Consider the following 25482-nt stretch of genomic DNA (forward strand, 5'->3'; position numbering starts at 1 on the left):
AAGGGAAATAATAAAATAATACAAATAAAACATAATACAATAAAATGCTCACGACGTTTCGGCCACAACGCAAGCAGCCGTCCTCGGGTGAAGAACAGAGCTGTCGGAAAGGCAGCGTCCGAATGAACACCGCCAAGCCTGGCAGCGTATATATAAGCTGGGTTAGAGGAGGAGAGCGCCTTGACAAAGGAAGTTACATATCAACAGAGGAATTTAGCATATTTATGGAAAATGCAGATATGGGAATAGTCACTACTTGTGGAATGTGTAGGTGGTGGGGAGGTCTCAAAATCGTATTATGCTCGTGTATTATTTATGATTAGCAGTCATAAAGGGAGGAAGTAGGATTAGCATTAATAAAGGGAGGGAAATTTTAATAGTAAGGAGCTACAGCAGTTCGCATTAGAAGAAGTTACAGCAGCAGAGGTTAGTGTAAATGCGTGGCTGCTAGTGTGGTCACCCAGAGCAGTGACCTTGATGCACCATTCACGAATTAAGCAGGAAGAGGCGTCACGCAGCTGCTCCACTCCGCTGCTCCTGACGCAATCGCCTGGCTCAACCACTTCCATGTGACATCATCGTCGTCGTCGTAGTGGCTCGACGTCAACATCATCCATACGAAGAAGACTGCAATCAAGCAGAACGTTAACGAAGGGCTCCTCAATCAACTGCTGCATGGGCTGCTGGTTGGTCAAGGCGGGTAAGGCCCGTCTTCACGCGGTAACGTAGAAGTGCAGTACAATGAGTGGTAGTAATTGCATTTTGATCATAATCGTAGCAGGTTTTTTTCCCATTATGTTAGTGCGTTTGCTTGATGTCATAATATAAGTGACGAGTGGCACGGAAAAGTACTGTAGTCTGTTACGCAAGCAGCCACGAGTTTGCATATATTGCCGCACAGTAACACCGCACGTCTGGAATTACTTTTCCTCCGACCATTCGTGCTGCCAATACAATATTATCCCTGCCCAAGCCTGCACAATAATTATCATGTAGCGTCTGAATGATGAAAGCACCTGAAGACTTTGAAGAGCGTAAGGAGAATATAATCGTTAACAGCACCCACAACGAGCCTTCTTCAACCACTGGAACCGCACGCAGATGTTGACTTTTGTGCATTTCTCTCGTCGAGTTCCACGTGTCCTGGTTTGCCATGGGCCCCCTGCCCGGCGTCGCCAGTAATGAGATGGTGCCGCATGGCCCAATTGACCCCCACGACCCGCGCGGCGATGTTGACCGTCGGATGCCGCACGAGATTCCAACTTTCTTTCCCTGTCGCCGTGAGAATGTCGAGTGAGCGAGAAGTCCCCATTGTCGTAGCTCTTGGTCCATGGATGGTTGAAGATATTGCCGTGATTTGAATTATCCTGGAATTGTGAAATATTTAACAAAAAACACAAAGTTGTTTCTCTTTACAGTTTTATGACTGAAACATAACGACTGTCCCTCTGTCTCTCGTGGCTAACACTGTCCCTTGTGATGCTAATAAGCAATGCTGTTTCTCGGTGATTCTCCGCAATGCGCGTGTCTCGCTGGGTTGTTTTTGGTGCTGCTGAGACGAACAATGGGGAGGTCTTACGCTGCTGTACAACAGTTTTGTTTTGTTGCGGTTGCACCCGAGTCAAGAGCCGCATGGCTCACAGGGTTATCTCCATATACATAAAAGGCAAAGCTGTGATTATGTGTGTCTGTTCAAAATGTTTAGCGTACTTCCCGACATGCAACAAACTGGAAATTTGCCATGTGGGTACTTTCCAGACTGTACAGCATGCAACAATTATAAAAATACACTTTTTGGAGGGGGGGGAGCTCAATAATGCAGATATTGTTTGCACAAGTGAGCTGTGACGTCACATCTGTCACGTGACCCGCGCACGTGGAAGCGTAACGCGTTGTAGTGTAGCGGGTAGCGCGCCGCGCTACGAACCCGGCGACCCGAGTTCGATTCCCGCTCACGGCCACCACCGGTGACGATTATTTCAACCGCTCCTGGGCCTCCCCTAGGTCGACTCAGCCTCAAACAAGTAACTGGTGTGGTGTGTGAACATCGCCACTGGGGAGACAAAGGCGGCTGGGTGTGGTGAATCCAAGTCCCGGGAGAAGCCGGGGTAGTACAGCTCGTACCTAATAAATGAAACTGAAGCCACCACCGATCAGGTTGTTACATTTAGCGCCCTCTAGCGGCTGCGGGTATCACTTGGAACCCCTCGACAGTTCACACACCGTGTGCCAGTCGAGGGGTGGTGAACGTCGCGGTTTGGTGTGATTTAGAACAGTGGTTCTTCACCTTTACTGCTGCCCTTTGGTTCTCAATCGTAAAAAAAAAGTGTAATGTTCATAAATGCGGAGGTATAATGAAACAATGCAGTTGTTCTTACGTGCCCGTGCTTTGCGTTTCGTTTCTAAAACAAACTGCCCACGTCTCGCACCCCCAGAAAGGGCATCTCGCACCCCCAGGGGGTCCAGCGTGCACCCCCCCGGGTTAAGAAGAAGAGCCACTGCTTTAGGAGCAGGCGACATGACGCCTATTCAACCAGCACAGCGCTCATCTAGAACCAGCAGAGGGAGCATTGAGAACCAGGCTACCCGAGTTCGATTTTCGACCACGACCAACAACATACACCAGTGCATGGCGAGTGATGCCTGAGCCATTCCCTTGTTAGGGGCCGTCCATAAATTACGTCACGCTATTTTGAACGATTTTTGACCCCCCGCCCTCCCCCTCGTCACAAAAAGTCAAACCCCCCCTCAAATATGACGTCACAAAGCTCTGCCCCCCCACCCACCAAAAAGAAATAAAACATGCTTCAAATCGCTTTAAACTATTGTCATTGTAGTGCGTATTTAATGTGGCGCTGCACTCTGATGTTGTAGGAGAAAACATTTATTAAAAAGTCTATTTAATTAAGTAGAACGTGTTGTCTATACCTACTTAAGGTTGCGCATTTTGATGTGACGTCACATTTCTCAACCCCCCCCCACCTCGTCAAACATCGTCACAAATGTCTGACTCCCCCCCCCTAGGTGCGTGACGTCATTTATGGACGGCCCCTTATCCCGCACTGAAGAGCGTGGTGAAGTATGCTCAAACAGCACCCATGACTCATGAACCAGGTGTATGGGATACCGTCATATGGCAGTGGATTGATATTTTGTAATAATTAATTTGACTCACTGAAACATTAACAATGTGCATGTATACCTACTTAGATAACCGTGTTGTTTAGCCGGTTAACCGATGAATCGATGCTTTGTTACACAGAAGGAATTGTTCAAAGCTGGCAATGAAAGGCATGATGATTATACCGCTGGCGAATTTTTTTACGTATTAAAAGTTCGGAAATGTGAACATCTGTATATAATGACAATTACGCCATGCACTAATTCTGCACCACTCTGTGTGGGCGACTCTGAGTTGAGGGCGGATATGTGACGGTCGGATCTGCGGCGTTGTACTGTTACGTGTTATGTAACTGTCTTTTCACTCCCAGTGAGTGAGCGAGGTGTTCAATTATTTTAAAAAAAATATATAGCAGATTTTTTTTGGACTGTAACTTTAAGTGCTATACCAGAGGATAACCCTTTTAAACCGTGCAGATTATAGTGGCTGAGTAAATGGATGGTTGATAAAATTCCTGTGAATCAAAATTTCCGAAAGTTCTTACAACGGAAAATATGTATACTGTATTACATTCATACTATTTGGGTCATTCGGTAAAGTCACGTAGATAGAAAAATAATAAATGTGTTACATTTATCACTGAGAGATTTATTCTGTATGGTGAACACGTTTTGAGATTCTTAGCGTTACGAGCCGCACATCCAGTGCCGCACTTTTTTAGACAAATACTGATAACTGTCTTCTTGGTTCTTTCAGTAAAGTCACGTAGAAGGGAAGTAATAAAATAATAAAAAATAAAACATAATAATATAATTCTCACGACGTTTCGGCCACAACGCAAGCAGCCGTCCTCAGGTGAAGAAGGACAGCTGCTTGCATTGTGGCCGAAACGTCGTGAGAATTATTTTATTATGTTTTATTTTTATTATTTTATTACTTCCCTTCTACGTGACTTTACCGAAAGAACCAAGAAGATGAATCCCTGCAGTCACGAAAGCTTTAAATCGAAAGATACTGCTGACTGGTAATGGGATTAGTCTGCTTTCTCTCGGCTGTAGCGTCACACTCCACTTATGGCGAATGGCCTGATTCACTAATGATGGGGAACGTCTATCTTTTAAGTATTTAACACGATACTTAAAGTAATGTGGAACGTTTAGGCTGGCCTTGTCCATTTTCCGGGTCCCAAACGTAAAATGATAGTTTTATTTCTAATTATTAGCACATGGACTATACAGTATTTGTGTCAAATGTAATATCTCTCTAGCCTTTACAGAAAATAATTAGAATTTCTATTAGTCTGGGTTGACCGTCGTCAATGCATAATTGGAAGATGCACTGATAGGAAAATTCATAACATGACTTGTTTACATTAACTGCTCATATGTCTATCGTCATTAATTCACATCACTTTGTAATTGCATCGCCGTATCGTCATTTGAGTTGTTGCAGCACTCCAGTAACTGCACAGCGTGGATCTCCGTGGGTTTGTTGAGGTTTGGCCCAGGAACGGCTCAGATATCTCTGCAGTCCGCGCTCAAATTAGTGGGTGGTGGTGCTGCTGCTGCTGCGTTGGCAGTGGTGCACAAGTACAAACAGAAACTTCACGTTCGGTCAATAACACCGCGGTATTAAAATGTAAATATATATATAATCGGCGACGTATCAAGCAATGGGCCTTCTTTAGAGCACTGCATCGTGCGCTTTCAGGAGCGCTTCTATGGCCGTCTGGAACGCTCTTCGTTCCGATATTAGGAAGCCGCCGGAACTATGCACTTTTAAATCGTCTAGATTGAAAACTCGTTTCTTTAGAACTGCTTTTTGTGTTCAGTTTATTGTCCTTCCCCCGCACTTCCGATTAGCACGTTTGGCTACGTACGGTACGAAAGAAGTTCAACAAACAGTACAGCACACTGTTGACGCATAGCCGTGGCCGGGATTCTAACTCCACAACAATGTCTATTATGCGCTAACACTATTTACATGATCTATGCATTAACAGTGGAGTTATAATAAACGTACCATTATGTTAATTAACTTTTTGGTTCTTTCGGTAAAGTCACGTAGGTAGAACAAATAATAATAGATCACTACGTTTCGATCGCAACACACCTGATGACGATTGCGTGTGTTGCGATCGAAACGTCGTGATCTATTATTTTTTCTACCTACGTGACTTTACCGAAAGAACCAAAGAGTATGGATTCCTGCAGTCACGGAAGCTTCAAATAATTATGTTCATATATGTTTGTTTTCCATTCGAGTTTTCCTACCGTGTGTTGTGAGTCCTACTTGAGTGCACTGCGCTATATAGACACGGGGTCGATTCCAGACCACGAACATGCAGTGGAAACCTCATCCCTGATCCTGATGTGAGCCTCCCCGAGCTCGACACGTCCTTTAATAACGAGCATCTGGCGCTCGCTGAAAGCGCTTGTACTTGGAAGACAAAGGCGGCCGGGCGTTGTACAGTATTGGTCAAGCGTGCATGATGCTGACCCAACAACCCTGGGGCTTAATTGGTGCACCCCAACAGCACTTGCTCCAAATGGCCCAAAGCTCTTAAACGTTCGATCTTTGCCTCTGCGTGTGCACGTGTGTATATCTATCGAGTAGAAAGTCCCTAGATCGGCCTCTACGTGGTGCTCGTTAAAATGTTACTTGATGCCCGCAAGATGAGGGCATTAGCGATCGTAAAGGAAACTATGTCTGCCCGCTCACTCCCACTCGGAAAAGACCACGTGGCGTGATCTTCGGTGAAGTGATGGGCTTCAGAAAGGCCCTGCACATTTGTTTTTGCCCCGCAAGGCTTTGCATGCTGAACACAAGGTATATATAAAGCTGTGGATCTGATGTGCCTGCATGGTTACCCGTGATTGACGGCACTGCTGCGCTGTTGAAGAGCAGACGCGTTAGGAACAGCTTCCAAAGCATTGCAAAGTGATCAGCCAGCGGCATTTGTATCGGTAGACTCGCAAGACACAAATTACTCGTCTAAACATCACGTGATCATCTATGCATGTTGAACTATGCACGTTCGTAAATTAACGTATGTGGTTCTTTTTTATGAAACCATACGGTGTAGTACGTGTGTGCGTGTGCAATATTTCACATTACGCGGTATACTTTTTACAATTACTTTGCATTTCACGTATCGCGACCGTGGCTTGTAAAGTATGTTTGAAGGACAACCCTGAGGCTGCACCCATCTCAGGCCTATACAAGACATTGTCTCAGTAGCTCTCTCTCTCTCTCACCTGAAGACGGTCGCTTGTGTTAGTGATCGAAACGTCGTGATCTATTAATTTTCTATCTACGTGACTTTACCGAAAGAACCAAAGAGTATGGACAACGTGTACTATTACTGCCAAAGCCTATTTTTAAATCCTTTATATTAAGTTCACTTGTTAAATCCTTTATATTAAGTTCACTTGCTTGCTTGCTTAGGACCGTGCAAATCTTTCAGTCGTTTTTTAACCCACTTCCCGTGATCCAATCGAGCTGACATTTTCCACACATACTCGTTGTGCGTGACAATTAATGTTCGTGAAATTTTTTGTTCCAAAATTCTACACTTTTTAGGACAAAAATATTATATTTAATTACCAATTGCTTAATGCTGCCATGCAATCATCTGACCCATAGGTGGCAGCCATCTCAAGCCAGAGAACGAGAGGACTCTAGCCGACACGCATATAAAGGATCTATAGTGAAAAACTTAGTTTTTACGGGTTATACTTGTTAATGCATGCATTGAACACACACAGCGTTAAAGACAACCCACGGGTGTGGGATCGTGTGCGACTGGCCATGCAGCCCAGACTACTGACCACGTGTAGTAAACCCACTGTGGTTTTGCGCTCCTCCAACGGAGGAGGAATCGCAAAACGACACGAACTCTCCGCTCTCCTGCAGCCCTCTCGTCGCTTGCAGATATCCACGACGGCATTCATCTCCCGGACAGATTGCTGCCATCATACGCGAGTGCTGTCTATAATACAGACGGCATGTTGCCAATCCACTGCGGGATGAACACTTCCACTTACTCACCCCGCGTGTCGGTCGCTCTCGGGGTAAGGTTGTTCGATCAAGCTTCTGCACGCTGATCAGTGCGAATGGATGTATTATTGAACGTAACGACCCCCCCCCCCCCCCAATCTTCGATGTAGATTGATAAAAAGCACGTGGTACGCGAGTGTGTTACGTGAGTGCGTTCGCGAAATAACCAGTCACACAGAGGCTACTCAAAACAAGCCAGGCCCGCCTTTATTTCGTATCGTCTTTTGTGAAATCTACACACAAAGAAGGGATGATGAAAGTGTCAATTCATATTTGAAGAAAAAAAAGCATAACATCAGACGTACACAAACACATGTGATAAGGTGTGAGCAACTCGCAAAGAACACTTTCGTAGATTAATCGATCACCGAAGGCAAATTATTATTATTCGAGTTACGCCCTTGCTTCTGTACACGAGTATATGTACAAGCTTGAAGGACTTGTACAGCATGAGCGCTCAGATGCGTACCCCGTCTTATCTCACAGTGGCACGACGCGTTGTATAGATGCTGTGATACATGTCATTAATAATTCGGTATATACAGGGCAATCCATTTATAGGCACTCCACTAATTCCGCATATCGTTCTTGTCAAAAGCTGATTGAATCTTGTGTAGGTGACGGCTCCCTTTCTCACAGAGGACATTGTTAATATATATATTTCAAACGTTTATTTAGATTTGTAGGAGTCGTGTAGAGTTTTTCAAATAAAATGTTGTTTTCTCGATAGTGTCTTGCTGGTAGTTTAGTGGAGCTGACTATAAATGGATTGGTGGCCCACAAAGTCAGGATACGTAGGGTTATTTAATTTATTTTAACACTGACATTAAGACATTTCAATTGTTTATTATTAAAAGTTAAAATGGTATATATTATCATTATTAATATCGATTCTTCTTCTTCCTGTGGGGTCACCTTAAATTCATTGTTTACAAAACTCCACCAAGAACCATGAACGAATTGAGACAAATTGAAGAATGTTCACAGATTACACCTGTCCTACATTCATCTGAAAATATCATTCTTGTATGCATTAATGTTATTGCAAGTGAGTTTGAACATTGATTTTTAAAAATGACCCTGTTATTTGTTAAACTAAATATAACCCCGTGTGTCCTAACTTTTAGGCCACCCTGTATATACCAAGCTTAACACAGAGATTGCCATTTTCAATATGTTGCCTTCACCAAAGCATGGGTCTCGAACGTTAAAAAACAAATCTACAGACACTGGCTCATATGCAATATATATTGTCTTTATGAAGAACAAAAATCCACATTTTCATCAGTAAAGGCAATGCAAACATTGGGTTTAACAGCCTTTGTTGAATGAATTATGGCGACACGCCAAGTTATATGAAGGTTGTATGAATCCGAACGGACCAGGCAAACTTTGAAAGCTCTGAACCACCTCGCCCCAGCCTACAGCGTGGTCCAGATGTCTTGTGGCCCCAATTTAATTCACTGAAACTAAATACATATTCTAAGGAATATTTATTTCAGCGTATTCCTCTACTACTTCCTGTCCTCGTGCTTAAAACTTTAACCATCCTCTCCCTTCCCCTTCCTAACCTCCCTTTCCCTATCATCATCCTTCGAGCCATACCTTCCACTCCCCAACACTCAAACCCCATCCCCATTAGCCACCACTAATGTACAATTTATAACTATTGTAAAGCGCTTTAAAAAAAGCGCTATATAAAATCCTAGATAAGATTTAAAACAGAAATTAATATGCTAAAGGAAAAAAAAGTGTGAGGCTTTAATTAATTGGGGGGGGGGGGGGGTCACAAGAAATCTGTATCACCCTGTACATCAGGGACACGCTGTACCCACGTGCCGTCAAGGGTCTCTACGATGTGGGGATGCGGATCCTCTCCGCGTCCCTAGCTCGTAGAGGCTTCTCGGCTCGTTGGGGGTTGGCCCCCGTACTCTGGGGACCCTCTCTAATCCGCGACATCTCCAAGATCTCCGAGTAAAACACGACCGAAAACTTAGTTAGACACTTCCGTGTATTCAACTATTAGTTGGTTGAGATAATAGCGTTCAGCATTATTTTAGCATGATATATATTTTTTAGTTTCGTCAGCTATTTTTCATGCTGAGTGTTTGCTGTCGTGTCTTGTACAAAGCTTTGAGATACTCGATGAAAGGTGCCTTATAAATTGAATAATGATTATGTACATCATACTGATATGGTAATTGATACGTATAAAAAACTAGCAATAATACACAAGTGTTTGCTGCATATAAACTGACTCTTGCATACATTTTAGAAACATAGCGTACCGCTAAACTCTTCTCTGCCGGAAGCCAGCAGAGATACAACGCTGTATTTAAAAAAAAACCGTATGCGTTAAGTGCTTCGTCCCGCAAAGCATCGTTTTTCAAAGCTATGCTCTGTTCGTATCGTTGTCTTTGATTTTGACAACGATGATCGTGGTGGTGGTGGTGGTGCGGTGGGGATAGGCGGCGATGCCTTGATAATCACCATCGCAATAATCATCGTCATCTCACGGTTAAAATCTTGATCATCGTTACCGTCATCGCGCCCACCTTCGTCAAGATGAAGATCTTGATCATAATAATAATCATCATCATGACCATCATTGTCAAAATATCGAATGATCTTGATTATAGTCACCATCATATTAAGATAAAGTCTTGATCAGCATCGCCATCATCGTCATCATCATGTCAAGATGAAATCTACCTCGATGAGTAACGATGGGTCCCCGACGTCCCCAAAAGTAAAACATCTGAGACACGTGGACAAACTGGTGAAGCCTGCGGAAGGCGCCAATGTTTATTCCTCTGCTGCTGTTGCTGCTGCTGCTGATCCTGTGGCTGCTGCTGCTGATCCTGTAGCTGCTGCTGCTGATCCTGTAGCTGCTGCTGTTGCTGCTGCTTCTCTTGCCGCTCCTATTGCTCCCGCTGCTGCTGCTGACGACGACGACGGTGATGATGTTGATGCTGGAGTCGCTCTCTGAACGTCTCGTGGCGGCCCCCTGGGAGGGGAGCGAAGCCACTCATGCGAGCGAGGAGACGGGCGAGGCGCACATGCGGGAAGCGGATCCGGCGTCCTTCAGCTCGGAGTCGCCCTTGGCAGCGGCCAGGAAGGGCCACGTCTGCGAATCAGGCGAGCACGCGCGCGCACGCGGTAAGACATCCCCAGTTCGCCATTAACGCAATCGCCTAATATTCACAACGATGACATATGGTGTATACACGCCCGAACACTGGCATCATCGTCATCAACATCGTATACGGTCTATGCACTGCTGGATGACGATATTTCACCCTACACGTATATATGCACACATCCTACAGACTTGCTTCCCCGTTGCTCATCACAGCGATGTGAGAGATATCACGTGGACTGTCTAATCCTATCGGACCACTAAAACTGCGACGTGCATCGTGATCTTTTCACTTTTCAGAGGACTTTTTTTTATTACACCAACGAGAGAGAGTGTGTGTGTGTGTGTTACTTCAAGAGTGGTGTGACCTTGTGTGAAACTAACTCGGGCAGTATTTTATTCGCCAAGTGTAGAATTACGCGCGCTGCTGCGCGCAGCGGTCCTCTAGCACCTTCACCTCTGAGCACTCGGCGCAAAACACCGAGCCGCTTCAAAGCAAACATCGCTCAGCAGCCGCCGAGTACGATATCGCTCCTGGCATCGTGCAGGCACACTGCGCGGTGTGTGCGGCGCCCTCCGTCTATCTACTGACTGCTGGATCAAGGCGGGAGAGGTTTCCTGATCCACACTTCACCTCGCTGGTCGGCAGCGCAGGTTTTAGTGAAGTTAGAGGGGGCAGCCTAGGAATCGTGACGGATATCACTCGACAATCACGTTAGCCGTGGCCGGGAATCAAACTCATATGGCTGGGTTTCAAGTGCTGTGTGTGTAAATGAAAGAGAAACACAAATCTAGTATACTTAGAAATGGAATGTAACACAACAGAGAGTCGGATAACATAACAGTCAACACCCTACCTAACCTGTTATGTTATCCGACTCTCTGTTGTATTACATTCCATTTCTAAGTATACTAGATTTGTGTTTCTATTTCATTTACTACCTGATGATGATTGCTTGTGTTGCAATCGAAACGTCGTATGCTAGTATTTAATTTATTATTTTATCTTTATACGTGACTTTACCGAAAGAGCCAAAGAGTAATTCCTGCAGTCACGAAAGCTCAAAATTAAGATTGCGGTGTGTGTACCAATGCGAATATGCCACGCAAATTTTCAGTATAGTATAATTATGCGACGTAATGGCGCACAACAGATAAGACTTGTACATAAATAAACAAACTTTATCTGTCAACAGACGCATGTTCATTATTCCAATGGTTTACGACAGCTCCATAGCTGCCTTAAGCTGATGGATTTTGCGATGACACGTGGCAATGAAACAGCGGTTTTTTTACCAGGCCATACCCCTGCTGATGAAGCCAAGAAGTCGAAACCAGTTCGGAGTTTGTCTGCTTAAACACATGCTGATGTGACACATTGTGGTTTGAAAGGCCAATAGGCCGCATTATGTTTTATTTTATGTTTCCTACCAACAGTATATGATTACATATAATACATCATTTTTTTAAATACATGTTTTTTTCTTGGAAGATACTTTGTGTATTTTCTGTATATATATTTACGTGTGCACGTTTGTGACTCCATTGCAGGCCTACGTTGTGCAACGTGAAGACAAACATGCATATAACTGACTCATGCTAATAATATTTCGTTGAACGTATCTATATTTTAAGTTGAAAAGTGCACACGTAATAATGGAGAGGTGGGTGCTTGGCATTACACTGAAAGACGTGGAATAGTAACACATGGATTCGTGAATATAAAAACTAAACGATAAACTCAATCATTGCTTATTTTACCAGGTAAGGCCCACTCAGCTCTATAGCGATTTTGCAGAAGCGACCTGGCCACAAATGATAGCTCAACGAAGTGGCTTATCGTGTGGAAATGTATTGCAACCAAATATTCTAAACACGTGTTTCTAAATGTGGAGGTAAAAACCGGAATGCCCGGAGAGAAATCCACACGACCACGGACAGAACATGCGAAACTCCACATATACAGACGTGGGAATCGAACCCACGACCTCCCGTATACCAGGCGAGGTAGTTAACATCTCGCCACTGCCGCAGCCTTTAACATACGCAAAGTTAAAAACATCATACTGGCTGCTAAGCAAATAAAGTGGCGAGCAGGTGATGACCGGTGACCGAAACGAACGTCTTCTAAGTGTCATTCACAGGAGGGAACGCGTGCAGGCGCTCATGTGGGTCGTTGTATCGCAATACCTTGAGAGACGGTGGCAGATTTGGGGAGGTGTTTATCCAGCAGTGGATAAATCATGGCTGGCATTGATAGTGATTGAGTCACATCAAGTGCCGTGTAGCGTTTGGCTTAATATAAATACTATACAACCCCCAAAACAACCTGTACTAATACGATAAAGCGTCAATATGCATGCACGTCATATTCGAGCATTGCCTCGTCACTCTCCACAGAATGAACGTTTATGCTTCCCAATAAGCGGAATTGTACTCACATTATAAACCGATTTGTACGAGCATTACAGTAATGCATTCTCATTGTTACGAGTATTATTAACCGTGTTTTTGTACTTGGATGAATATTGCTCGCGAAAATGTGGACTGGGAGTGATTTTATTTTGAGATAGTTTACTTTTGCTCCACGTGATCATTTGAATACAAAACTCTAGTAAAGAATGGAATCGACAATGACCGCTTATCAAGTTTCTGATCGAGCGACCTCACACAACAATAATTATCTAAATACGTCGGTACAAACGTATAATTAAAACAGACTTTATTTTCCCCATTGCTGAAAGTTAATATCACCATACCTTCTGGCCTGATAAAAACAACGTTTTGTCATAATTCACAAAGACTACTTCACATTCAAGTAAGAATCACCAGCACAGCTGTACTTTCATAAGCGCTACAGGAAATTATATATGCTCATATATTGTTTTACTTAAGGACTACTTATGAACATTCTGCGTGATTGCATGCGTGATATCATGATCCGTTGCCTCCTACATTGCCATTTGACCACAGTCACTAATTATAAGACTGTCCTATATTAGAAAGGTGTGCATTCGAACAGCACGGGTGGAGCGGTGGCGCAGTGGTTAGCGCACTGCGCTATGATTGCCCGGCCACGACCAACATCAGTAGGCGTGTGACATCGGAAACCGGTCCTGGGCTATTCGCCTTCACCAACCCTGCACTGACCAGCGTGGTGAAGTATGACCAATCAACCACCACTGCGGGCCCGGGTCAGTGAAAGTGTCTACAGTCTACATTCGTGGTTTTTATTATTTTATTCACTTTATTTTTTCTTATTATTTTTCAATCTACGTGACTTTACCGAAAGAACCAAATAATATTATCTTCCTTCTCAAACGAGCGATGGGTCTGCCCTCATCTCCGTAAGCGGTACTAGGTGAGTGTTTGAAATTCCGCATTTTCATGGCGGGATAAATAATAATTATAAGAATAAATAATATAATAATAATTTACGTATGTATGTTGAACTTTTTCGGCACCTTTACGGAGCCAACCGTGCTAGTCGGAGGTGCCGGGGGAATGAACGCCTCGCGGAGTTTCAAGCCGCTTGTGCGAGAGGTTTCCTACATTGCAACTTGTTCGTTGTCATCTCTTTCGAGGAGCGTTTGTTTCTGTGCATAAGGGCAGCAGAGATCCCGGAGAAATCCAACAACGCAAAGGAATGCGATGACCTTCAAAAGGTCCGCCCACGGATAGGCTTCATGTGCTGCCATCTCCTGACCACCTCGCAGTTCTGGGGTTGGGGAGTGCCACTGGTCTCTACGTGATCCACCAACCCTTGCGATGATAACGCTGGTTCGTAAGCGTGCGCCAACACGCCCAGCACCCATCTCACACAGTTCACCGGAACATTCTAATGATGTCAAAGAAGAGCGATACAACTCACAATTCCCCATGAGTACAGTATTGTCCCAGCCTAGGTTTGTAACAAACAAACAATAATCTGAAATTCTAATTGTTAGAATTTGGCCTCTGAAATAACGACACAGATGTTGATTGGTTTCACAGATAGCGCAGGATCTGCTTAACTTACAGATCGCTTTACGTCTCGTGCCAACCACTTACAAACACATAAACATACCATCTCCTCCCCATTAGCGAGCCGAGACATTTGCAGCCCTTAAAGTGGGACGCTGAAATCGATGGCAAGCGGGCAAAGCTGCACCAAGTTACTACGGCTTATTGACCCCGAAATGCGCCTGATTGTCACATTTGGGAAGCTCAGTAGGGTTGCGTCTGGTTATCGCTTGCATGGCTGAACACCAACGCTTGCCAGGTGTTGCGCGCTGCGAGGTGGTGGCCAGCATACACGGCAGTCATGAGCGGCACCCCCTCGAATACGTCGTGAGTATTCTTTTCTTCCGGGGTATACTCCGCTTCTTTGCCGCACGACGCCAAATAAGAAGTCACGGTATTGGATAAACATTCGAATGTGGCACGAACCTCTCTAAAAAAGAGTCCTGAAGACTCTGTGAGGTGTCCCTGGATGAATCAGGTAGCGACGTAGCCGCATCGAGGATACGGATTTAGATTTAGAGGACGATTAATAGCCTCAGAAACTGAAAAGCTCCCCGTACACTTCAACCTCATCTTATCGAAATGTATATAGCGCCTAAACCATTCAAATACCCTGCAGCTGTTCCCGTGCGGTACAATGAGTACGCAGCACTGGCCTGAAAATGTCCATAAGAGAAAAAATTAACCCGTAAAAACAAAGTTTTTCACTATAAATCCTTTATATGCGTGGCATCGGTTTTATTTTATTATTCATTTATGTTTTTCTTGAGTAAGAGTTTCATTTTTATCACATTGGTATTTTAAATTAAATATGAAAAAAAATTCCTAAAAAGTGGAACATTTTTGAAAAAAAATATCACGAAAATAAATTGTCACGCACAACGAGTCTGTGTGCAAAATGTCAGCTCGATTGGATCACGGGAAGTGGGTTAAAAAACGACCGAAAGATTTGCACGGTCGTAAGCGCGCAAGCAAGCAAGCAAGTGAACTTAATATAAAGGATTTAAAAAGTGCATCGGCGCCCTGGGCAGACATCTGACGCAGTCACTCACCAGGTTGACCGGGTGCACGAATCCGTTCTGGTAGGTCTCGTCGGCCAGGATCTGCCGCAGGTGCCCGATGTAGCTGGAGGCGAGGCGCAGCGTGTCCAGCTTGGAGAGCTTCGTGTCCGCGGGCACCCAGGGAAGCGTGGTCTTGAGTCTGGAGAACGCCTTGCTGAGCACCCGCATGCGGGCCCGTTCCCTCGCGTTGGCCGCATTGCGTTGTCCGTGTTTGCCCTCGGAGAGGCCCTCTGCTCCGTCGTCGCCAGCGCCGCCACCACCACCAGCAGCAGAACCACCGCCGCCTCCTGCTCCTCGACCTCTGCGTCGACCCTGCGTGACTCGGCGTCGGCGTGTCGGCCTCATCTCCTTACTGCTGCTACTGCTGCCTCTGCTGCTGCTGCTGTTGCTGCTGCCGGGGCTGCAACCGCTTCCCTCTTCGGAGGTGAAGTCCAATTCGTCCACAGCGATGGTCGCCATTCCTCTGGCCGGGCGGCGTGGGTCGCTCTTCTTGCGCGCGTCTCGCGACCCGTAGCCTTCCAGATCGCGCAGCAGCTCGTCCGTGTCGCTTGTGGAACCCGTGGACATAGCCGGGGGCGTGTGGGGTGTGTGTGGGGTGTGGGGTGTGTGTGGGGTGTGAGTGGGGTGTGGGGTGTGAGTGGGGTGTGGGGTGTGAGTGGGGTGTGGGGTGTGAGTGGGCTGCGTGTGGGGTGTGGGGTGCGTGTGGGGTGGGGTGCGTGTGGGGTGTGTGAGTGGGGTGTGGGGTGTGTGTGGGGTGTGAGGTGTGGGGTGTGTGTGGGGTGTGGGGTGTGAGTGGGGTGTGGGTGCGTGTGGGGTGAGTGTGGGGTGTGTGGTGCGTGTTGGGTGTGGGGTTCGTTGTGTGTGAGTGTGGTGTGGGGTGTGTGTAGTGTGTGTCGTGTGCGTGTGGGATGTGGGGTGAGTGTGGGGTGAGTGGTGTGAGTGGGGTGAGTGGTGTGTGTGGTGTGTGAGTGTGGTGTGGGGTGTGTGTGGTGTGTGTCGTGTGCGTGTGGGATGTGAGGTCCGTGTGGGGTGTGGGGTGTGAGTGGGGTGTGTTTGTGTGAATGGTGTGTCTGAGTAGGATGAGTGGTGTGTGTTTGTGTTAGTGGTGTGTGTGAGAGCTAAGTGGTGTGTGTGTGTGTGCGGTGTGTGAGTGTGGTGTGTGTTGCCCTGTGGGCTCTTGCTCTACCAGGCTATACACGTGTTGAATAATACGGTGGCCTTCTGCCTAACCACACACTATATAGCGTGGTATATATCTAAATATCACTGCTGCAGTATTGATGTTTACGATGTTTATCGTACTGCCTATCCAGATTAGATACTGTCTTGTGTTATAGCCGTTAAAGTCCGGGCTAACTAAAGGCTATATAGTGTACTCTTATCCAGACTATGTGTAGTGTTGTAATTATACGTAAATTCCCAGTAAAAAAAGTGTACTATATATACTGTCAGACTTTAGTGTTCTAGCAAATAATAAAAATCTACGTAGTGTATTATATATATATATATGTAGAGTTATATATTTATACTATCGCATCTATCCAGCTTAGCACCTATCCAGAATACACCGTCTTATTTGAGAGGTACGAGGGTGTGTACCGTCACATCTACGCTGGCTAAGTACGGATTGCAATGTCAGACAAGGCTCACTCTCTCTATATAATGCCATCAATTCCTACCCACGCAGACTGCAGCGTGTAAGGTCTACCCTCCCGTGTGCGTCTTGCAGGCTCCGGGTCTGAAGAAGAATTTCTTGTAATCGTGACTCCCCTTCCCTTCGTTGTGCCGTTGACTGGGAACCCAGATCCCCCCCCCCACACACACACAGCCGTGAAATGATGCAAGAGGGGGGGGTATATGAGGGTGGCTGCTGCCTGCGTCAGAGTTAGTTGGGTGGTCACTTTCCCATGGATATTGATTGACGCCGGGCTAGAGCAGCTGAACTCCAAGTCCTCCCTCCCGCCTCTCACTTTATCTTGTGCGTGGACTATACCAAGTGGGACATATGCAACGTGCTGTTAAAAACGAAAGTTTGTTTTCAGGTACGGTCCACTGAGCTATACAGATTTGTTTTCTTTTCAGGAAGCGACCTGGACACAAATGATAGCTCAACGAAGTGGCTTATCACGTGGGAATGTACTGCAGCCAACTACTCTAAACGCGTGTGTCTAAATGTGGAGAGGGGGGGCTGAGAAAAGCGTGGTGTTGGTGGGACACCCGGATCATCGTAATGATTTACACTGCCATGTATTGTACAGCTCTCTCATTGTCAATCCACTGCTGGACGAGGGGCCTCACTTAAACCGTGTGGGCCATGTGTGATTTGCTTTTGCCACACCTCACTCAGCACGCTGTTCGCTGTAGTGGTGAACCTAAGCTATTAAAAATACGTTCAAGTATGAACCCACGATCGATTCCGATATCACGCGCCACTGAGTCCAGGTCGCCGTGTTGATATCGTAACGCGGTGCGCTAACCAGTGTGCCACCGCTCCAACCTTCGCTTCGTGATGTTTCGTTTTGCAATCACCAACTAACGCGCACAGGGACACCGTCCACCCCGCGCACGCCACCGTCTCACGACAAAGATGCACCACCACCTGCTGCTCGCATGCCCTCTCCCGACAGTTACATGGTGTGCGGGTTTGTGTCAATGATGCACACGTGCTTACGAGTTGTATTATTCGGGCATGACCATAGTTTAAGCAAATGCAGATGTTGTGTTGATCCTGTTTATTCTTTTGCGGGAAGATTAAGTGTGGATGTGTTACTCACTTCCTTCCCCCCACTCCCCCCCACATACCCCGTAACCCATATTCTGACTGTAATTCATCATCGTCGGCCACGGCCAATCCACGGCTGGATGTATGCCACTCCAAGCCTGCGACGGAATCTCATCCACCCCAGCAGCTGCACACGAACCGATTCATTCGCTCCGTCTCCCCGGGGGACGTCCTCTCGGACGCGTTCTGTCACCTTGGCTGTCACACTCCGTCATTCGCCTAGGCCGTCAGCTCCCGTTTCACGTGATTATGCGACGTTTTGTAATTGTGGTGGGCGAGCATTGCCATCGATGTGTATGACTGTGGGTATGTATATGTGACGGCCCTTTTTTAATCCACTGCTGGATGAAGGCCTCCCTACGCCCTGCCTGTCATGGAGGCCGGGGTTGTTAGACCATACTTCACCATGCTGGTCAATGCTGGAGTCGGCGTGGGGGGGAGGGGTCAGGATCTGTTTTGTAAATTAACCTGGGGCCAATTCGCTATCCTTCTTCACGGGCACATTAAGAGTTGTGCTGAGTTTAACATAATCATTTCAACTTAACTTGCAACGTGCCGCACTCGAATTGCCCCACCGTCGATGACAGAGAATGACTCAGAGGCGAGAGGACCTGCAGACAAGCAGGAAGGCAGCCACGCGATAGGCCGGCGCCAATACTTGCCCAAGCTCTGCGGTCTTCTATATATATGCATTATCGTCCAATTGATGAGTGTATACATGTAGCAAAGGAAACTGGAGCACCTGGAGAAAACCCAAGCGTGCGAGGGAGAAACACTCTATCCCAAATTTATGGAACGAGCAGAGTCCACAGTTTTGCTTAAACCGCCTGCTCCTGACAGGCCGGCCTAAGATATTTTTATACGCCCACGAGAAGGGAGTTTCGCAACATTTGTGCGATCCGCGAAACCTCGCTTCCACGGTGCCTGGATTACTTGCTTGCGCAGCACCACCGCCTGGCCCATGAGTGCACTCTCCTAGTGCCGCGTGACAGCCTCTCGCGGTACAACCGTGCACAACGTGAACATTAAAACAGTCCACTCTGGGGGTCTGCAGGATTCTGCAGCGGTGTGCGCGCACGAACTCAAGGCCACCCAGAGCGACACTCAGAGAGACCCCCGGTGGGACCCCATCTCAGCGACACCTTCCGCCCAACGCCCATTGACTCAAGACGCAGCGTCCGAGACCCAACCCGACTGCATCATTGCTTTGCTCGGCCTTGGCTGAAATTGGTGGAGTTTGATTCCAAAGCACGCGGGGGGGGGGGGGGGGCTCCATTGACATGCGTCTGTCCGTTAACCCAAGTCAAAGTTCACCACTCTGCACAAAACACGAGGTTTTAAGTTTCCCACTGGAATAAATCACGCCGAGAAAAAGAAAAAACAGGTTCGGTATTTAACAGTGGATTAGAGAGCACGTATATCACACTAGAGACATTGATTGTATCGACTGTTATGGAAAGTAAGTGGACTTGGGGAGGACACGTCGCTCGAAGGAATCATGATGATGGCCGGTCGGTGGTCGAGACTACAAATAAAAATGCTACGAGAGGCTACGAGACATGATCAAGTGGTACAATGTTATATTGGTAATGTAATCGTAAAAATGGTTATGTGTACAAATGCCGAGGGCGTGACCCGTTCATCCGTCTTCTAAAGCCCCACGTATTTTAATTGCGCGCAAAAGCGAGTCTGAAATTGCGTTCGTCGAAGGTCAAGATTTTAACTTTATTTCTGCATTTGTGTGTGTAGCGGTGAATGCACTGCGCTACGCACCCGGCGACCCGAGTTCGATTCTCTCTCAAGGTCAACATCAACACCAAATGAGTACATTACCTGGTGCAGGGTGTAAACATCGCCGTTCGGGAGACAAAGGCGGCCGGACGTGGTGCTGGCCACCCACCCCCTCGTGCGCCGTGTCGCCCTTCATAGCTGCTCGCTCACAGCACTTGCTCCCAGCAGCCTGTTAAGCCTATACGGGGGATCTTTGTATTTGGCGATCACTGACTACAACTGTATCGAGCAGCAGTCAGCCAGACAACAGCTTTCGATATAAACACGGCAGACTGAAAGCACTGCGCCAACATTACAGTCTGGAAAGTCACAGAGTCCATTGCTATCTGAATTGTGCACAGTACAAAACAAAAACACGCGATAAGACGTTGCTGAATAAACGTGCACATGTAAAATAGCGTCTTCAATAATTTTCTGAAATCGCTCAAAGGTTATGATGACACGCAGCTGCGATCTGTTGGGTCTTTCACTGCAGAGCCGCGCAAGCAGCCGTAAATTTATGATGGTCGTGATCCAGCCTTATCCTGCTAAGTACCTTTAGAGCTCCCAAGTCAGACATGAGCTAAACGGCCTCACAACCGTGGCCTCTTTCCCACGAGAATTTCGTCTTGGGGAAAAATAACTGGCAGAAGTGAAGCCATATAAACTTGCCTCGGCAAGAGGCTCGCCCTGATAGAGGCCGGATTGGCCAACGTGGCTTATCTCCACGAGACGTAAATTAGAAAGCTGTGGACACATCGCAGAACACAGGATTTTAACCCCCCCCCTCCCGCCTCCCTTTCGAGAGGCGTGGTGTGGCTGCTAGCAGGCGGGGTTGTCTTGTTGTAAGGTTGTGTTTCGTAGCACTTTGCAGTCACATGCCTTTCTCTGAAGGGCGGAACGACAAACAGGAACAGCCGTTCCGACGTAGTCGCGGTTGCTCATGCGCACCAACTGAACTTCAGATTGCCGCTTTGGTGTTTCCGTCAACACCGAGATTTGTATGACAGTGTGACGCCAATTACACTTAAAGGGAATATTGGAAAAAAAAATGTGGGGGGGGGAATGAAATGTTAAGGTAACATTTTTCAATGCGGTATAGTCATTGGAAAAGATCGGTGTGCGACCAAGGCCCTATAAATGTGATTACTTAATTTTTGTTTAAAGTTACTGATATTAAATAATGAACAATACTAATATTTATGTTAGCCCTTTGTCAATCATCTGCTGGAAGAAGCCCCCCCCCCAAAGCTACATCGATGATAGATCAAGGTGGGGGGGCGGGGGAGGTTGACCATACTTCACCGCGCTGGTCAATGCGGGTTGGTAACCAGAGGGCCCAGGACCAGTTCAGACACCACTCGCCGCTGATGTTAACCCTGGCGAGGAAGTTCATAGCACAGTGTGCTCACCATTGCGCCACCACTAGAAACAAAGTCAAGTCAAACGTGTTTTGCCGTCGAATATTACGCGAAGTATTTTCAGCAGGCGGGGTCGTCTTGTCGTAAACGTTTAAGTTTAAATTACAGCACTAATGACGTACAATGATGCAAACTGTAGAACACATTCCTGCGGATGGAGCTGGTAGGAACGTTGGGTTGCTCGGTCAATGGCCAGGGTCAACGGCGGCGTGGTGTATTTCGTAAATATGGCCGACTGTGAGGGCGGGCACAAGCCGGCGTGAGTAGGTTAAACGTTGAGTTTTATAAGGGCACCACGGGGTGACCAGCCCCTCCCCACCCAGCCCCACCCCTCCCACCCCCCACCCAGCCCCACCCTCCCCACCCAGCCCCTCCCCACCCTCCCCTCCCCAATCAGCCCCACCCTCCCCACCCAGCCCCTCCCCACCCAGCCCCTCCCTTCCCACCCAGCCCCTCCCTGCACGACGGACGGACGGACACAATAATCCCTTGTGGGCTGGTGTAACCAGGAGGTTCCTACCAGTATAAAATACTGTATGCAGTAACTAATGCACCAAATATCCCTCGCTATACTCATTACATCTAAGCCGAACGTGAGAATAAATATTAATCACGGACATTTGTTTATTCACCTGTGCATATTTCCGTTTAAAAATATACATAGGCAATAAGACATTATTTGAATGAATATCAATATCATTAACATCGCAGTGAAAAATCGATTACAAAAATAACAAAGATCATCAATCCATTTCGATTTAAAGCTTTCGTGACTGCAGGGATTCATCTTCTTGTTTCTTTCGGTAAAGTCACGTAGAAGGGAAGTAATAAAATAATAAAAATAAAACATAATAAAACAATTCTCACGACGTTTCGGCTACAACGCAAGCAGCCGTCTTCAGGTGAAGAATGAGACACTACCAAACTAGGAGCTTATATATAAGCTGCATTGGGGGTTGAAGAGCGCCTTAACAAAAAGAATGTGCATGTGAAGAGGAATTTAGCATATTCATGGAAAATGCGTAGGCGTTGGGCGGGGGGGTGTCAAAGTCATATTATGCCCATGCATTATGCAGGATCAGCAGCAACCAAGGGGGGTGCAGGGATTAGCAGTAACAAAGGAAAGGAATGTTAATGATATGTAGCTGCAGTTACTCAACCACCACGTAGAAAACTAAAGTATAAACTACATAAAAAACTAAAGTATAAACTGCATCGCACCATCAGTATACTTACTATACTCTATAATAAGCTGAGTTACTAACAGCAAGTAATACATTACAATTCTACCTCGTAAAAATTCTATAATATAGCAATCATTGGAAGGACGTAATAAACCATTTCGATACACATTAGGGTGTGTAGAATAATACATAGTGTTATATTAAATGTATAAGATATAGGTTGGTTTACAGCAATACAGTATATAATTTAATGTTGGGTTTATCTATGGCAGTATATAGTACGGTATATGCTCGTGTGATATAAGAGAATAAGGTTTAGATGGAAGCATATTATAGAATTTTTACGAGGTAGAATTGTAATGTATTACTTGCTGTTAGTAACTCAGCTTATTATAGAGTATAGTAAGTATACTGATGGTGCGATGCAGTTTATACTTTAGTTTTTTATGTAGTTTATACTTTAGTTTTCTACGTGGTGGTTGAGTAACTGCAGCTACATATCATTAACATTCCTTTCCTTTGTTACTGCTAATCCCTGCACCCCCCTTGGTTGCTGCTGATCCTGCATAATGCATGGGCATAATATGACTTTGACACCCCCCCGCCCAACGCCTACGCATTTTCCATGAATATGCTAAATTCCTCTTCACATGCACATTCTTTTTGTTAAGGCGCTCTTCAACCCCCAATGCAGCTTATATATAAGCTCCTAGTTTGGTAGTGTCTCATTCTTCACCTGAAGACGGCTGCTTGCGTTGTAGCCGAAACGTCGTGAGAATTGTTTTATTATGTTTTATTTTTATTATTTTATTACTTCCCTTCTACGTGACTTTACCGAAAGAAACAAGAAGATCATCAATCCACTCTGATCTTTTCTTTTCCCCTTGCCAAACACGCGCAACCATTTGTTAGGAGGGCCAAACAGGAGTGCACGACGAGGTTTGATAACGGCTGGTTGCTCGTAGTATTATAACACTCAAACAAAGCGCTTTTTGCATGCCGCCCTGACGTGCGACGGAAACGCATGCGAGGCATTCCAGCAAGACACGAGAGATCCGTGTCCCTTCTCGTCCAAGCCGCGAGCTCTTTGCATCCATCTCCTGCTCTGCTCAGCCAGCGGCGTAACGCCGTTGACATTGGGCCGTGGTCGTCGTCATCATCATCGTCATCGCGATCAATGGGCAGATAGCCCGCAGTAGGTGTCCACTGTGCATTTCGTCATTTTTCGATTTAAAGTTTTCGTGACTGCAGGGATTCATATTTTTGGTTCTTTCTGTAAAGTCACGTAGAAGGGAAATAATAAAATAAATAAAATCAAACATAATATAATAAAATTCTCACGACGTTTCGGCCACAACACAAGCAGCCATCCAGGTGAAAAAACAGCTGTCGGGATGCTGTCTTTCCGACAGCTCTGTTTTTTCACCTGAGGACGGCTGCTTGTGTTGTGGCCAAAACGTCGTGAGAATTTTATTATATAATGTTTTATTTTTATTCTTTTATTATTTCCCTTCTACGTGACTTTACCGAAAGAACCAAGAATATATTTCGTTATTTGTTTCCACTTTCATCTCTCTCTTGTGGCAATGTGCTCACGTAGGGGCACGACTTTCTGGTACCAATCTCTGATGTCGCTGTGAAGCCATTCTCGTTTAGGTCTTTCTCTCTTTCCGGTTCCTTCCAGTTTCCTTCATTGCCTGCATCATCCATCAGGTCTTCTTCTATGTGCAACCTTTTGTACTTCTACGATGGTCACTCTTTAGGCCCGGAGCTGCTCAGATATCCACTAGAGTCCCCTCTGTCCAATGTCCCTTCTTTGCCTGGGCCCTTCTGGTCTGTGGGTCTCAGTATCGTCACACCGGCTGCACATTCAACAGCTACAGCATTTGGTATAATACAACATAGACAAAGTGTCACTGACATTTTTTATTTTACTTTATAATATGCTGTGAAAGAGAGCCATTTCCAGAAACTTCACATATTATCGACGGTATATTTCTGTGAAGGGCATATTATTATTATTGACAAACGTGTTGAGTGCATTTGTTGTTAATTGTGCAGTGAACCACTTGGCCTATGCAGCATCACCGAATAACTGGTTTAATATTTGAACACAGAGGAAGGGTAGAGCAGGGAGAACACTGCGGCGAGTGGCAGCAGCGCTGTGCAAACTCTTCCTTGGCATTTATTCTAGATTTGAAGCTTTCGTGACTGCAAGGATTCATACTCTTAGGTTTTTTCGGTAAAGCAGAAAAATTTAAATTAATAAAAGTAATAATAGAAATAAAATAAAATAATATTATATAATATTATAATATTTTATTTATATTATTATTATTATTTTATTTCTATTATTACTTTTATTAATTTAAATTTTATTTTTTACCTACGTGACTTTACCGAAAAAAACCTAAGAGTATTATGTTTTTTCGGTAAAGCCACGTAGGTAAAAAATAAAATTAAAATTAATAAAAGTAATAATAGAAATAAAATATTATAATAATATAAATAAAATAATAATACTATTATATTATATTTTTTATATAATATTATTTTATTTTATTTCTATTATTACTTTTATTAATTTTAATTTTTCTGCTTTACCGAAAAAACCAAGAGTATGAATCCTTGTGTTTCGTAGCATTGCCAAGAGTATACTTCCTTGGCAACGCAGACGCGATCCCTCCGACGTGTTCTGCACCTCGCGCGTTATTCGGCGTGACACTTCGCTCCACGTGCTGGGAGCTCATTGAGGATACGATGACTGGAGCAGTTCAGAATCAGAAATCTTTATTTATACCGGAGATATAAAGATATTTTTCAGAAATGTCCAGTATATTTCACAGGTGACGAGTACGTATGTATGTATGGTGAACTTATTTCGCACCGTACGTGGCCAGCCGTGATAATCGGAGGTGCAGTCCAGAGCTGCTCTACTCAGCT

The 25482-nt window shown here is 45.5% G+C and overlaps 1 protein-coding gene across 2 annotated transcripts; it reads right to left on the reverse strand.

Annotated features, from left to right (window-relative positions):
* Nucleotides 1-517: 517 nt before the first annotated feature.
* Nucleotides 518-17189, reverse strand: LOC133349264 (transcription factor 21-like). Of its 2 annotated transcripts, none has more exons than XM_061562619.1 (2): nt 15374-17189; nt 518-627 (listed from the first exon to the last, which is right to left on the reverse strand). In XM_061562619.1, exons 1-2 carry the CDS (start codon nt 15947-15949, stop codon nt 610-612), a joined length of 594 nt encoding a protein of 197 aa, XP_061418603.1. In that variant the 5' UTR covers nt 15950-17189; the 3' UTR covers nt 518-609. The 2 variants fall into 2 exon arrangements, with proteins under 2 accessions (XP_061418603.1, XP_061418601.1); XM_061562617.1 differs by lacking the exon at nt 518-627 and adding an exon at nt 7386-10307.
* Between the last annotated feature and the right edge of the window lie 8293 nt (nt 17190-25482).

Source organism: Lethenteron reissneri, chromosome 29, assembly GCF_015708825.2.
Source record: "Lethenteron reissneri isolate LAM-NWPU_2019-01 chromosome 29, ASM1570882v1, whole genome shotgun sequence".
Taxonomy (NCBI): Eukaryota; Metazoa; Chordata; class Hyperoartia; order Petromyzontiformes; family Petromyzontidae; genus Lethenteron; species Lethenteron reissneri.